This window comes from Mirounga leonina, unplaced genomic scaffold (assembly GCF_011800145.1).
Source record: "Mirounga leonina isolate KUSES-001 unplaced genomic scaffold, KU_Mleo_1.0 Mir_200, whole genome shotgun sequence".
Classification (NCBI taxonomy): Eukaryota; Metazoa; Chordata; class Mammalia; order Carnivora; family Phocidae; genus Mirounga; species Mirounga leonina.
In genome coordinates, this window is record NW_023270503.1 from 21619513 (window position 1) to 21635404 (window position 15892).

General features: G+C 47.9%; 1 protein-coding gene across 1 annotated transcript; it reads left to right on the top strand.

The window, feature by feature from the left end:
* Positions 1–7848: 7848 nt before the first annotated feature.
* ANKRD40CL (ANKRD40 C-terminal like) lies at positions 7849–13331 on the top strand. The gene is made up of 3 exons (XM_035026834.1): positions 7849–7888; positions 12108–12268; positions 13188–13331. Exons 1-3 carry the CDS (start codon positions 7849–7851, stop codon positions 13329–13331), a joined length of 345 nt encoding a protein of 114 aa, XP_034882725.1.
* The last annotated feature ends 2561 nt before the right edge of the window (positions 13332–15892 follow it).

Sequence of the window (15892 nt, forward strand, 5' to 3'; positions counted from 1 at the left end):
AGATAAAAAGTAGATTAGTGGTCACCAGGGGCTGGGAGAGCGAGAAGCGACTGCTAAAGGGTCCCGGGTGTCTTTTTGTAGGATGAACATGTTCTGAAATAAGACTATGGTGATGGTTGCACAACCTTGGGAATATGCAAAACAAAAAACAAAACCTGAATCGTACACTTTTAAGTGGGTAAATTTTACAGTATGTGAATTATATTTTAATAAAGCTGTTACTAAAAAACATATACAAAGAAGAACTGTAGCAAATGTATGGGAAAATCGACAAATGGAAACGCCTCTCAACACTTAATATATCAGATATTTGAAAAACAAGAGAACATGCTTCTCAGAAGTTATATGTTGCAAACATGTTGCAAACAATGAATAACTTTACAAGGACCACCCATCCACTCCTTTTTTTTAACTTTCTTTATTTTTTAGTCATCTCTACACCCAACGTGAGGCTCGAACTCACAACTCCGAGATCAAGAGTCGCCCACTCTTCTGACTGAGCTGCCCCCCTCATCCAGTCCTTTATTCAACAAATTTATATTGAGCATCGATCATGTTCCAGGTATCATTCAAAAGCCTGGGCAGTGCGGGAGCGGGGTGGGGGAGGGGGACGGTGGTCACTCTGGCATCACTTAGGTTCCAGAGGTAACGTAATATTTATAAACATTTACAAAGATTGACTTGGGCTGCAAAGGAAATCTCAATCGACTCCAAAAGAAAGAGTACAGACAAGCCCCATTGTTTATCACCACAACTGAATACATGAAGAATAAACAGAGTAGAAACAAAATCCTCCAACTGCTTAGAAACGTTAATGCTCTCTCGTAAACAACCTTGTTTGAAGAGAACATTAACACCCCATTGCAGAGCGCTTGAGAAATTAGTTTATATGTAAAACATGCACATACATATCTGCGGGATAACAGTTTTTCCAAGGACACCGCTAACGTCAGAGCCAAAAGGGGGCTCCTCGTGATCACTGCTGTTATTTAACATTTTCCTGGAAGGAACGATCAATACGATTCTACAAGAGACCGAAATGACAAACAGCATCAGACTGGCAAAGACTGGAAAGCTGAATTCTCACTGCTGCCCAGCACGGAGTGAGGCCTTCTCCAGCTCTGGTACCTCGTCTGGCAAGGGCACGGTTTAGGGCAGGCGTGCCCTGGCTTCAGTTCAGCAATCCCACTTCTGAAAAGTTTCCTGCAGAAACACACAAGTGTTCAGGTGGGCCTCTTGCAAGGGACTGACAACAACTCAACATTGTTGACAAATGAGCTAAAAAATTGCGCAACCACACTCTGGAATACTCTGAGACACAGCCAAGAAAAGAAGTAGGTCTCTACATCTGTTGTTCTCCAGCGGAGGCAATTTTGCCCCCCAGGAGACATCTGATAACACCTGGAAGCCTTTATTATTATCATATGGTAGAAGGTGTTGAATCTGCATCTGGCGGGCGGAAACCAGGGATGCTGCTCGTCCTGCGGAGCACGGGACTGCCTCCAACAAGGACTGATCTGACTCTGAATGTCCATAGTGCCGAAGTTGAGAAAGCCCGGTATAAAGTAACAGAGAGAAATACCCACAAGGAATTGTGTTCAATTGTTTTTTAAAGTTCAGAACCACACTTATATCATGATCCCATATTTTTTCTAAGTATATTTATGCAAGTATGCACATAGAAAAAATATTGGAAAATTCATCACAAACTGCTCATTCATTCACAGTTCTGTCATTCACTCAGCAAACATTGGGCACTGGGGGGTCCCAGGCACCTGTCTGTCCTATGGCCTGGGCACGCATGAGGGAATAAGGCAGGGGAAATGTCTTTGTTCGAACCCAGGGTTCCTGGGAGGTGCCGGGAGGACTGAATTTTCTTTCCAGGCTTTTGAGGTTTTGACTTTTTTTTTTTTTTTAAACCAAGAGCGTTCTATTACTTTGTCAAAAAAACCAACAAATACCATAGCAACCAGAATACACACAGACGCCGAGGGGAGGACAGGAGTCGGGCAGGGAGAGTCCCACAATTCAGAGCAGCAGGTGGGCTGGGCAGGTGTGGGGACGCTCACCCCCAGCTTTTCCGGCTGCCTATCCGAACCTCCTGGGGTGAGGGAGACACCCACCACCCAAGAGAAATGCAATGGGTGCCACACCATGGGGAGAAGCCTGCAGAGGGCCTAGAGTTCTCTTCTGACCCGCTTAAATGTTGTCCTGTGATGGCTTTGTGATCGACAATCCTGCCACCCCAACGAGCTAAGCTCTTGGACAGGTCCTTGTTCCCTGCATCCTAAATTCAAATCCCCATGTCCTGCAACCACTCCGGGGACTCTGCTCTTCCACCCACCCTTGGGGTTCAAGCACCACAAGGTAGTTAAACAGCCCGCATGTCTGTCCCACACAAAGTCAGCATCTTTTGAGCCTTCTTGCTGATTCCAAGACCAAAGGAAAAACCTATATGGCCACAATCGTGCCCCTTCTCCTCAAGAAGAAGACAAAACAAAACAGCTGAGGGGAGGTGGGGCCTGCAGGTAAAAGGTCTTTGGAAACAAACCGGTCCCTGGACAAACAAACCGGTCCCTGTGCCCTCCTGCCGCCTGGCAGGTACCCAAGGCCTTCATAGGAATTGGCTTAGGGCCACTAGGACTCCAGCCAGCGGTGACAATAGACAACAACAGATATGGAAGGTATTTGTGCATATTCTATCCTTGAATTGTCCCTACAACAGAGGGAATCATGATTAACGTCCATTGCATAAATGAAGAAACTGAGGCTCAGAGAGAAGTTAGTCATCTATGGCCCCCCCTCACAAGTAACAATAACTCCTCCTCCCTCCCCCTCCTCAGCCCTCCCTTCCCAGCGCCCACACCTTTTTTAGAGAGCCAAAATGAATTTTTAGCTGGGTCTCCAATCCTAGAAGCCAGCATGGATTTTTCCTCATTGATTTGACGGATACTTATGAGGGCCTACTAAGGGCCAAGTACTACTTAGTGGGGGCCGCAGTCTTATCCCCCAGGAGCAGGCGTGTCCTGGAGTGAGCCACCGACCTCGGGGCCCTGGATTGGTGGGCTTGGTTTCAGCCTCCCGCTCCCTGGCAGCCTCGGGTCTGTTCGGGTCCACTGGAGGCACAATAGCCCTGGGTCTTCTGGGGTTCCCAGGAGCCCCCCACTGTCTTTTCTCCATGGCACACAGGTGTGGCGGGCCGGGGGGAGAAGCTCCATGAGGAGCTTCTACCTTGATACCTTCCTCTGCCATTAAAAGTGTTTCTTCTTTTTTTCCAAGTAATATACACAAATAATTAAAATAATAATAATAATAAAACAGCTTGCAAAGGAGGATCCCCAACCTCAAGGAACCAGAATCTTTTAGAGCGGTCAGCAGGCCCGCCTGACCTTTGTCCCCAAGGAGTCATTATCTTTATTATACTGCGCAGTAAAGAAACCCGCCCTTTGCTTTGGAGAGAGACGCTATCTCTACCTTCCGAGATCGGTCCCTCTACGAACGTCCTTGAAAAAGTCCCAACAAAGACAGCCGCCGCCCCTGCTCTCTCCTCCTCAAGCGAGAGACCTGTGAAGACTTCCCCAACGGTGAGAAAAGCCTAGTGAACAATATAAAGCCCAGACAACCGAAGAATGCAGACCTGGCAGGGTGTCAAGCTCCCACACTCGGGGCCCCTCTCCACCTGCCCTAATCAACCCCAGGCTGGGGAGCAGACAATTAGGCCGCCCCTCCCTCCACCCCAGAGCCCAGGGAGATGGGCAGTCCCTAACCTGCTTAGCCAGGCTTGCCATGCAATAAAGGCTCTGTCTCTGCCTCCTGACCCTGCTGCTCCTCCGTGCGGTCCCATGCAGCACGCCCTGCTACTCACCTTCCTCTTGGGAGCTCTCAGTAACTCTGTCTCCTCATCTCTTGGCCTCACCTCAATAATCATAAAACCTACATTCCAACATTCATCTCTTCCTGTCTGATTGGCAGAAATAGCAAAGCTTGACAGCCCTCTGTTTGGGAGGCCATGGGGAAGCAAGTGCTTGTAAAGTGCTGGTGGGAATGCGAAAGGGTTAAGTATTCATGGAGGAAAATGTGGTCGTGCCTAACAAAACTACGTATGCATTTACTTTTTGACCCACCAATCCTACTTCTAGGGATCTACCCAGAATATACACCTTCACCAATAAAACACACATAGGCAGATTACTAATTACGGCATTGGTGGTAATTACAAAATATTGGAAATACGCTGAATCCCTGTATGAAGGCAATTCGTGGACTAGGACTATCGAATGCCCACCCAGGGAGAGGGGGATCTCTACGAACTGATATAAAATGATTTCCAGGGGCGCTGGGCCAGCTCAGTCGGAAAAGCACGTGACTCCTGATCTTGGGGTCATGAGTTTGAGCCCCATGTTCGGTGTAGAGATTACTTGAGAATGAAATCTTTAAAAATAAACAGATAAATAAGATACTTTCCAGATGGATTGTTTAGTGAATAAAAAGCAAAGTAGAAAAGAATGTATGTGCTACCTTTTCTGTAAGAAAAAGAAATAGAGTGGGCGCCTGGGTGGCTCAGTTGTTAAGCGTCTGCCTTCGGCTCAGGTCATGATCCCAGGGTCCTGGGATCGAGCCCCACATCGGGCTCCCTGCTCTGCGGGAGGCCTGCTTCTCCCTCTCCCACTCCCCCTGCTGTGTTCCCTCTCTCGCTGTCTCTCTCTGTGTCAAATAAATAAATGAAATCCTAAAAAAAAAATTAAAAAAGAAAAAGAAATAGAAATAGTAAGAAAATAGACATCCATCTGGTTAATTCTGCAAAAAGAAACTTAGAAAGGATAGCTCAGAAACTAAGGAGATTAGTTTCCTACAGGAAATAGATGAGAGCAAAATGGAAGGGGCAGAAATGTTGGATGACACTTCTATGAATATAAATTTCTGCATAATTCTAACTTAGAACCATGTCCATGGTTTTTTTTTAATATTTTATTTATTTTATTTTATTTTTTTAAGATTTTATTTATTTATTTGAGAGAGAGAATGAGAGAGAGAGAGCACATGAGAGGGGGGGAGGGTCAGAGGGAGAAGCAGGCTCCCTGCTCAGCAGGGAGCCTGATGCGGAACTCGATCCTGGGACTCCAGGATCATGACCTGAGCCGAAGGCAGTTGCTTAACCAACTGAGCCACCCAAGCGCCCTTATTTATTTTATTTTAAAGAGAGAGAGGGAGAGCAGGGAGTAGGGGCAGAGGGTGCGGGAGACTCTCAAGCAAACTCCCCACTAAGCGCGAAGCCCAACGTGGGGCTTGATCTCATGACCCTGAGATCACGACCTAAGCCGAAACCAAGAGTCAGATGCTTAACCGACTGAGCCACCCAGGCGCCCCACCCAGAAATGCTTGTATCTTGATATGGAAGAGAATATTCTTGATATTAGAAAATACAGCCTGAAGTCTTTAGGGATAAAGGAACAGGAGGTCTACAACTTACTCTCAAATGGTTGAGGGGGAAAAATGTGTGTGTGTGTGTATATGTGTGTATATTATATATACACATATATATGTCTATACTATTTATTATTTTTTTAAAGATTTTATTTATTTATTTGACAGAGAGAGAGATAGCGAGAGCAGGAAAACAAGCAGGGGGAGTGGGAGAGGGAGAAGCAGGCTTCCCGCTGAGCAGGGAGCCCGATGCGGGGCTCGATCCCAGGACCCTGGGATCATGACCTGAGCCGAAGGCAGACGCTTAACAACTGAGCTACCCAAGCGCCCCATGTCTATACTATTTAGAATATTAAAGCAAATGTGGCAAAATGTGAACCATTGGCAAAGCATATAAATTCTTTCTCGCAACTTTTATGTCAGTTTGAAAGCGTGTAAAACTAAAAAGCTACCCTTCCACATAAAAAAGCTAATACATAAAAAAAGGGCCCACTAGGTGCCCAGCCTAATGAATGAAAAAGACCCCCGCCAAGGCCTGTGTGGCTGCCTCCACACCGAGCACGTTGCCTTCTTCCTAGCTAACAGGCCCTGATTTTGAGCACCGTTAGACAGTTTAAACTGGAGCATGTAGGGGCGCCTGGGTGGCTCAGTCGTTAAGTGTCTGCCTTCGGCTCAGGTCATGATTCGGAGGTCCTGGGATTGAGCCCCGCATTGGGCTCCTTGCTCGGCAGGGAGTCTGCTTCTCCCTCTGCCCCTCCCCCTGCTTGTGCGCTCTCTGTTTCTATCCGACAAATAAAAATAAAATCTTTAAAATAAAATAAATGAGAGCATGTAGTACTTTGCTTGAAAAAAGTTAAAAAATAAGAGGGGGGCGCTGGCTGGCTCAGTCAGTAGAGCGTGGGACTCTCAGTCTCAAAGTTGTAGATTTGAGCCCCACATTGGATGCAGAGATAACTTAAAAAAGTAAAATCTTTAAAAATAAATTAATTAAAAGGAAAAAAAAGAGGGAGAGAGACCTCCAAATGAGAAGAAAACTTGAGTATCGTTGAGGGACTCCACGAATGAATGAACCCGTGAATGGGGAGTGAGTGAATGAATGGGCAGAGCAGTGAGTGAGTGGAAACGGCCGCAGCCCTCTGCCCAAGCCTTTTCATCTCGGCCCGCTGCATCTCTAGGCCCCACGCATTCAGGTGAGGAGGTGCCAGGTTGGCTCTTTTTATGGCTGACCACACCCTGGGGGCCCCACTGGCCAAAGGGCATTTCCTTCTCAGGAGCTGAGGCCAGGTGGGTCCCACCGCTTCCTCCTCTGCTGGAGGCCCACCTTCCTCCATTCCTGGCAGGAAGGGCACTGCCGCACGCCGGGGAGGCAGCGTCAGGCTGGCGACCAGGGGCCCCAGAGCCGGCCCCAGGCCTGCGGCCGCCAACCCAGACGCCCATCGGTGAGCATTTGCCTTCCTTGGGTCTCCGCTCCGTTCCCTGCTCTGCCCCTGATGCAGTTTGATCAAATCAGTGGTTCTCAGCTTGGGTCACACATTCAGATCAGATGGGGACCTTTCCAAAATTCCAGGGCCCAGATGGCGCCCCAAACCAAGTATGTGGGACCCAGGCACCCACGGTTTTTAGGGCTTTCCAGGTGATTCCAATGCACAGTTAACTTTGAGAACCTGCGAGCTGTGACCTCCTTGGCCCCCTCCACTTTCTGATGCCCTGTCCATCTGTCCTGTGTTCTGTCACTGGAGGGTTAAATGAAATGTGAGAGCCATCCCCGGACCTGTGGGCTCCTATCCTCAGCACCCCTTACGCACTCTTCACCAAACCTCCTGTTCCAGCCCCCTCCCGCCATCTGCATTCTTAGGTTTGAAATCAAGGGATCTGGGATCGTGGCCAAGGCAGAGTCTCCCAGGTATGGGCTGGGGTCTTCCTGCCTCCTTGGCACTCGCAGCTGCTGAGGAAGGGGTTAGGAGAAAAGGGAGAGAGAACTGGGGAGGACGGAGAGCCTGTTCGACCCAAGAACCTAAGTGTTTGGCTTTTCCTCTCCCTGATATAGGAGCTGCTAACCTTTTCCGAGGAAAGGTCTAGCTGGGTGCCAGTGGCTGAGCCTCCTGGGGGCGCGTTCCCTTGGGTAAGCCCTATTAGCGGCTGGTGTCACCTGCTGGACCCAGCCTGAGAAGGGAGGAAGGAGCCTTGGGCGAACTTCCCTTGCATCATCCACTGCACACCCTGCAGCCCCCCTGGGAGTCTTACTCTGCCCATCTATACAATAGGCACCCCCGGCCTCATCTCACCGGGCCAGTGGCAGTCCGACCACATTGCTGTTCCACAGCACCCAGGTGCACGGAGCTTCCGGAGGTGTTTCCTATGTAGTTGGGAGCTTGTGCATCCATGCGAGAGGGGTACCGATCTGACGGACAACAGAGCTGACCCATGGCCGAACCCCAACAGGACATGAGGGAGAAGCCGGCAGGTGAGTCTGGAAGACCTGTTTCCCACGTGGTTCTCAAGGATTTGGGCAGGGCCTGAGGAAGGTGTTGGGGGGGGGATGCTGCCACCGGTGGGGCCAGGGGCCCTCCCCGGCTGGGCCACCGGCGGTCAGGAGCAGAGCGAGCACCGAGTGTCCCGTAGGGGAGCAAGAATCCGCAGCTGTGATCAACAGGAGCAGCCCGCGGTTCAGGCGCTCACTGCTTTGCTTCTTACAGACTTGCGAGGTAGAGATTATTAATCCCATTTCCCACATCAGAAAACTGAAGCGCAGAGAGGTTAAGTAACTTGTCTGAGGAGTCACTGCTACAGCGGTAGAGGAAAACTTCAACCCCAAATCTGCCTGACTTCAAAGGGCGTGCTTTCTGACCTCTCGAGACCCGGTCAGCACTCAGAGGATCTTAATCCGCCGGGTTCAGCAGAGGAAAATGCTCTTACCCGCCGCAGGCGGTAGGCCAGGCTGCGGGAGGGTCCCCTGCTCTGTCTGCGTGCGGTGAGTGGTGGGGGGGTGCGGAAGGCATCATTTCAGGTTGGGTACCGGGGGCTCTGAGGGGCTTCCGGGGACAGGGGCTCACTCCGTGGCCCAGAGCACAGGGCAAAGTCGGGACTGCAGGTCCCGCTGCCTTGGGAGGGGCTGGGGAGGGACTGCGCAGTGTGGCGAGAGTACTTTCTGAGCCAGAAGCAAGCCTGGCTTCTTGGGCCTGTGATCACAGCAGCTGTGCAGAGCCCTTCATTCAGAAAGGGTCCCACACATGGGGTTAAATGCTCTGTGGTCGCTGGCTTCACATTTTAAATAATTTTTTTTTAAGATTTATTTATGGGGCACCTGGGTGGCTCAGTCATTAAGCGTCTCTCTTCGGCTCAGGTCATGGTCCCAGGGTCCTGGGATCGGGGCTCCCTGCTCAGCGGGAAGCCTGCTTCTCCCTCTCCCACTCCCCCTGCTTGTGTTCCCTCTCTCGCTGTGTCTCTGTCAAATAAATAAAGAAAATATTTAAAAAATAATAAAATATTTTATTTATGAGAGAGAGGGCACGAGCAGGGGGGAGGAGCAGGGGGAGAGGGAGAAGCTGATTCCCTGCTGAGCAGGAAGCACAATGTGGGACTTGATCCCCATGACTCTGGGCTCATGACCTGAGCAGAAGGCAGATGCTTAACCCACTGAGCCACCCAGGCGCCCCATTTTAAATAATTTTATCTTGAAGTCTATTTTGTAAGTGAAGTCAGCCGGGCCGATGGAGCGTGTGCTGGGGGGTTGGGAGCTGGGAGCCTTGACCCCGTGTCTGCGCGCCCCCACTCCCAGCCCACCGCCCTTTCCCCACCAGAGTTCCCCTGTCCCCTTCTGCCCCTGGCAGGGACTCAAGAGTTGGAGTTGAGGCAGGCAAGGCAGGGCATGTTCCGAGGGTGATAGGCAGGGAAGAGGCAGGAAGCCCTCCCCCACCCCAATCCAGGTACAGATGGGTGCAGCTGGGAGGCTGTGATACCTGGGGGGTCGCCCTTCTGCCCTGGGTTAGGGGTGCAGCTTTGGGGAAAGCTGTTTTGCACACCTTCCTTTTGCTCCGGGCTCCACTGATGTACCTGGCTCTGGTCACATCCCAGTCCTGCCATTTACTCATGGAGCAAGTTCAAGCAAGTTACTTCATCTTTCAGCCTCAATTTTCTTGTCTGAAAATGGGAATGTCAACACCCTATAGGATTTTTTTTTTTTTTTTTTTTTTTTTGAGGAGAGTGAGGTTTGTTTGTTTGTTTTCCCCCAGAATGCAAGTCTGATTATGACAGCCTTGGGCTGAGAACTGTCTAATGGCTTGGTGTTGTTCTAGAATAAAAACCAAAACCTTTCACCTGGGCCAGTGCTTTCCAATAAAAATACAATGGAAAAAAAAGTAATAATGTAAACTACATATTTAAAAATTTCCTTGTAGCCACATTTAAAAAAGACAGGTGAAGGGATGCCTGGGTGGCTCAGTCGGTTAAGCGGCTGCCTTCGGCCCAGGTCATGATCCCAGGGTCCTGGGATCGAGTCCCACATCAGGCTCCTTGCTCAGCAGGGAACCTGCTTCTCCCTCTCTCTCTGTCTGCTTGTGCTCTGTCAAATAAATAAAATCTTTAAAAAAAAAAAAAAGAGGTGAAGGGCACCTGGGTGGCTCAGTCGTTGAGCGTCTGCCTTCGGCTCAGGTCGTGATCCCAGGGTCCTGGGATCGAGCCCCACATCGGGCTCCCTGCTCAGCAGGAGGCCTGCTTCTCCCTCTCCCACTCTCCCTGCTTGTGTTCCCTCTCTCGCTGTCTCTCTCTCTCTGTCAAATAAATAAATAAAATCTTTAAAAAAAAAAGGTGAAAATAATTTTAATATATTTACTTCACTCAATATATCAAGATTATCATTTCAACATACAACCAATATATAAAAAGGAAATATTTTACATTTTTTTCCTGTCTTAGATATTGCGTTTTATGTATTTTTATGAAATGAGTGTATCTCATTTAAAGAACTACAATTAAGGCCCTCCATGCTCCCTGCCCTGCAGCCATGTTGGATTGCCTTTCCTTCCTCAAAACCTCCACTCCATCCACACACAGGTTCCTTTGCTGTTTCTAGCCCTGGGAAGCTCATCTGCCTCTTTTCCCTCTGGATCTAGTTAAGCCTACTCATCCTTCAGATGTCAGCTCAAATGCCCAGCCTTCAGGGCGCCCTTCTTTGACCCCTTTCCATGCTTTCATGCTATTGTTGTCTCTGGCCCTCGCCAGCCCCACGATTGTAACTTCACATTTACTTGAGGCTACTTGATCAGGATCTCTCTCCTCTAGTTTGCCAGTTCTAGGACAGAAACCACTCTGGGTTTTTGCGGTGGCAGCTTGAATCCTGTCGCCAGGGCTTAGCCTGGTGCAGAGCAGGGTCTCAGGGAGCAGGGCGGATCCTGTGAGACTGGGAAAGGCCTGGCCCCCGGAAAGCACTCTAATGCTCACTCTCCTTTCACTTCCCTCTGGTGGAGAAAATGCCTTATAAAGGGACTCTGCTAGAGAACTGGGGACACGAAGCACAGTGCCCAAAATATTTAAGTAGAAACTTGAGTTAAGCACACAGATTATAAATATTTCTTCGCCAGATTACAGACCACTTAAAAATAGCGTTTCGGCTCCTTTTCATGATTTGGGCCGTGATGAAGGAAAATGGCTCTTTGAGTTTGAACATAATTACTGCCCTTTTCGTGACTTGGCTTTTCCTTTGAGGAGGAGGCGGAACTAGGGAGCAGGAAGTGAAGAGGGGGCATTATTTTCCCTGTTTAACTGGCAGATCTGGCAGAGAGCCAAACGCCGAAGTGCTGCCTGCCATTTCTCAATGCTCTTTTTCTTTTAAGATTTGAGAGAGAAAGAGAGAGCGACCCGTGGGGCGGAGGCAGAGGGAGAGGGAGAAGCAGACTCCCAGCTGAGCAGGGAGCCCAACGCGGGACTTGATCCCAGGACCCTGGGATCATGACCTGAGCCAAAGGCAGATGCTTAACCGACTGAGCCACCCAGGTGCCCCTACACTTTCTCATTCCAATTCTTTACCAGGTGAATATAAACAAGGCTCCAATACACAGTTGCCAGTTGACCCAGGGGATGCCAAACCTGAGGACACCTGTGTAGGTGAGGACTCAGCCCCGTAGCCGTGTGGCAAAGCCAAACACACCACTCAGGTTCTTCTACCTTCAGTCCATACCCCTCCTCCTTAGGACAGTGAGTGGGAAGAACTCACTTAATACCACTGTCCCCCCCGCAAAGGATGGTACAATTATGCTGTTTCTCAGGGCCTACCTGTCACCTTAAAGTCCCAGGGAGGGGTGCAGTAGGAATCACACAGAATCACCTGCACGTCTACACACCAGCTTCTCAAGGATACGGAGCCCCAGAGCTCAACAGTTCCTTGAAGCTTTTCAAATAAACAAGTTCAAACACCATGTACTGCTCAAGGGTGATACATTTAAATACTAATTTTTTCAATCCTAGTCCGGCTTCTAACCGCAAGCTTTTTGGTGAGTATAATGGGGCGTACATCCCAGAGTACCCCAAGAAAAGCCCATACACCAATAAAAACCACATGTCTACCTATCATGCGGTTCTTGAGATGCCCTGTGCTGTGAGAATGGATGATGTCAATTGAAAGGCTTTAAATCCAGTATTTGCTTTTACAAATGAATTTGCAGGTGATCTAGAGCTGGTGCTTAAAGTCAGAATTCAGAGTCCCAGAGAAAATGACTTCATTGAAGTTGAACTGAACAGAGGAGAGCTGAGTTATCAGAATCTACTAAAAGTCAGTTGCTGTGAACTGGGGATTGAACCAGAGCGAGTGAAGATGATCAGAAAACTACCAAACACACTGCTCAGAAAGGTGGGGTTTGCAAAGTGTCTAAATGCAGCGGGGTTCTAAGTGGGCAAAATTAATGCTCTGTGAAGCTAATCACTTAGCTTTTGCATTTCTAATGCGAAAACAAATTTGAGACACTGGGAAAGTCGGGCTGCAGGACAGCATGGTAGCTAGGTAATTTTCAATCTGGTGCTTTTACCGATTTGCACACCTAAATTCATAAACCCTTTAAAATGGTCTGAATCACACTAATGCCCAAATGGAAGTCTCAGTTCAATGCATATGGCCCCTTCCACCTCTGCAAACCTGGGTTAACAATAGGTGGCATGGTCTCTGGGAATGAAAAGACTAACCCACCTTTACTTGCTTACAACAGTTCAGCCTTTGTAATCTCATGAAACGAAATTGTTTTGCATTTTTATAGATTTTCCAGATTCAAAATACAGCTCTCTAATTTCAGGAGACAAATCTCATTTCTTTGGGCATTATTATTATTTTTTAAAAGCTTTCAAAATGCCTTTAACAATTCTCATTGGTGTCAAGGCTAATAGTATATTCTTTGTAAAGGACTGGCAGGATGATCGTATTTTCTAGGTTTTTTTAATGCCCTTTTCTGGATTTGAAATAATGTATATACAGTTACTGGTACATGATAATTTCTTAATAAATGAGCGCTATAATTATTACTTAAAAAAAAAAAAAGAGCCCTTTCTTCAGCAGTATCAGTTTGGGACTATAGTCGTCCCCTTAGGGACCTACAACAGAGACCAAAAAAAGAAAAAAGCTTCTCAACTGCTACCTTAGTTTACCACGACAGAGAAACCAATAGAGAAATATCCTGAGTTTAGGCAAGAACCCAAGATGCTGGCCATTAAGACTTTTTAATCTTAATAATTTCACATGCTATCTATAAACCACCCTGTAATTTCCTTTACATATTAAGGACAAAGACATTCTAAGACTACGGGACTTTCAGGAAATAGAACTCATCCTAATGAAAAACGGAAGCTCTGAATTGGTAGAATACACACCATCCCTGACAGAGAAGCCCTGCTACAACAGCAATGCTGCTAAACTGACCTATTAGAAAACCCCAGAAATGAAACACCGGGATCATTGTTTTGTAAATAACCACGTCGGAATGCATGTACTGGTTTGCTAACTTCATGTGTGTACTTTGGAAAATTGTTCCCTCATCTCAAACTTCTCTGGGCAGGGAGAAATTTCAAAGTGCTTTGACGAAGAGCTATTTTTAAAAATTGTACAGGGGCACCTGGGTGGTGCAGTCAGTTAAGCATCCAACTCTTGGTTTCAGCTCAGGTCATGATGTTAGGGTCCTGGGATTGAGCCCTGCATCGGGCTCCCCGCTTAGCGTGGAGTCTGCTTAAGATTCTCTTCTCCCTCTGCCCCTCCCCTCATGCTCTAAAATAAAATCTTCATGGGGTTGCCCGGGTGGCTCAGTCGTTAAGCGTCTGCCTTCGGCTCAGGTCATGATCCCGGAGTCCTGGGATCGAGCCCCGCGTCGGGCTCCCTGCTCCGCGGGAAGCCTCTTCTCCCTCTCCCACTCCCCCTGCTTGTGTTTCCTCTCTCGCTGTCTCTGTCAAATAAAATCTTCAAAAAAATAAAATAAGATCTTCAAAAAAATAAAAACACGTCACACCATCATTTCCTATTTACCCTTTTAAACTTGCCTATAAACTGGCATGCCTTGATATGACTTGAGTTACCTTTGAGGCCATTTTTAACACTACTTGTCAACAGCAAAGGCACAGCCCACAGCACTCATCTCTGCTAATCAGATGAAAAAAACTAAGTCGGCACCCTTACCAACAACTAGCTCAAAGCTAGCCTCCTCCCATCACACTACCTAGAATTCTTCTGGGTCAACTCACCCAAACTTCTAGTTAAGAACTAGTACTTCGGAAGCACTCGGTAGGTTGACCTCATTTACCCAATTTACCCCACACACTGTCACTTCTCTTCCCAGCCATTACTCCCGGACTCAAATTCATGGAACTGAGCTATAGAACATCAGAGCTCCTTCTGCCAAGCAGTGTCTTGTCTCCCCCAGCACATAATGGGCCACCATGACGCCTCTGCAAATTCTATCTCAGCTTTGATGTATCATTTCACTCATAAAAATGTGAAGGGTGGGGGCGCCTGGGTGGCTCAGTTGGTTAAGCGACTGCCTTCGGCTCAGTCGATCCTGGAGTCCCGGGATCGAGTCCCGCATCGGGGTCCCTGCTCGGCAGGGAGTCTGCTTCTCCCTCTGACCCTCCTCCCTCTCATGCTGTCTCATTCTCTCTCTCTCAAATAAATAAAATCTTAAAAAAAAAAATGTGAAGGGTGCCTGGGTGGCTCAGTTGATTGAGCATCCGACTCTTGGTTTCGGCTCAGGTCATCTCAGAGTCAAAATGAAGGCTTGCGTCTGCTAGTGCCTCCCCCTCAGCTCCCTGCCCCCACCCACCACACCACCCCTCCCCCCACTGCCGCCACCAGCTGCTGGTGAGCGCTCTCCAATATATAAATAAAATCTTTAAATTAAAAAAAAAAATGGGATGAGTACATGAGACTTGAACCTGCTTAGTAGCCATGGACCTCTTTGGGTGGGAGCACCTCTGCTTGAAATTCTAAGCTCAGCATCCACATCACAGGTCTAAAGAGCCAGCACAGCCCCTATTGCAAGCCAATTCCATGTAGCGCCGTTCCAGTGCCACAGGACTGGGGAGATGACAGGCGACCAATCCCCAAGGGCCAGTTCCCTGAGGTATTCTCAATTTTGTTTTGAATAAGGAAAATTTGGGCAGGAGCTCAGGATTGGCTGTTAATGGCCCCAAATCACCCTTTGTGGGGGAAGTGAGGTTTTAGGTGGGATTTTTTGGTGAATATGGTAGAATAAATTTGAAAAAAATGTTGGGAGGAAAGCTTACACTATGATAATAACAGAATCTACAGTGTGGCCTCATGATTAATTACAGTAATTCAACAAGGGCAGCAATTTATCATGAGACCGTTGGGGCAAATTCAATATCCATTCCAATACAGTTTGCACGAAAAAATTGTAAAAACTTACTTCCTATAACGTGAATGGTCTTAAGGCTTAAGATTAATGAAAACTGAAGCTTCAAGAGTAATTTTCATTGTAATTTACACTTCATGCAGAGATTGTGGAAACTAGTTTCTGAGGAAGGTACAATTCCACTGACTTTTACGCCAACTTAATGCCATTTGAAGATTTTTAAGTGGTTGAAACGAATCAGGTACTAGGATGCTTATCCTGAAAGGTTCCAGAACACATGTAGTAGGTTAAAACAAAAAGATGGAATGATCTGGAGAATTCTTAGTCGTTCACAACCTAACGTTCATTTACAAGGAGGGGACTGGTAACACAGCAGCGCCCCCATCCCTCAGAACAGAAATTCTTCCTGTACAGCTCACAGGCCTGACAGACTCCACTAGAAGTTGTTCCTACTTTGCTCACTGATCTATCCGAGGTTATCACAACAGCACCTGGCACACCAGCACTGCGGATACAGGTGAATTTTATGCAACTGCAGATACATTTCTACTTCCAGTCACTGCCCTTTTAAAGAGTGAACATCTAACGCTTCATGGTGCCCCTCATAAAAGTATTACAGGCCAAAATGG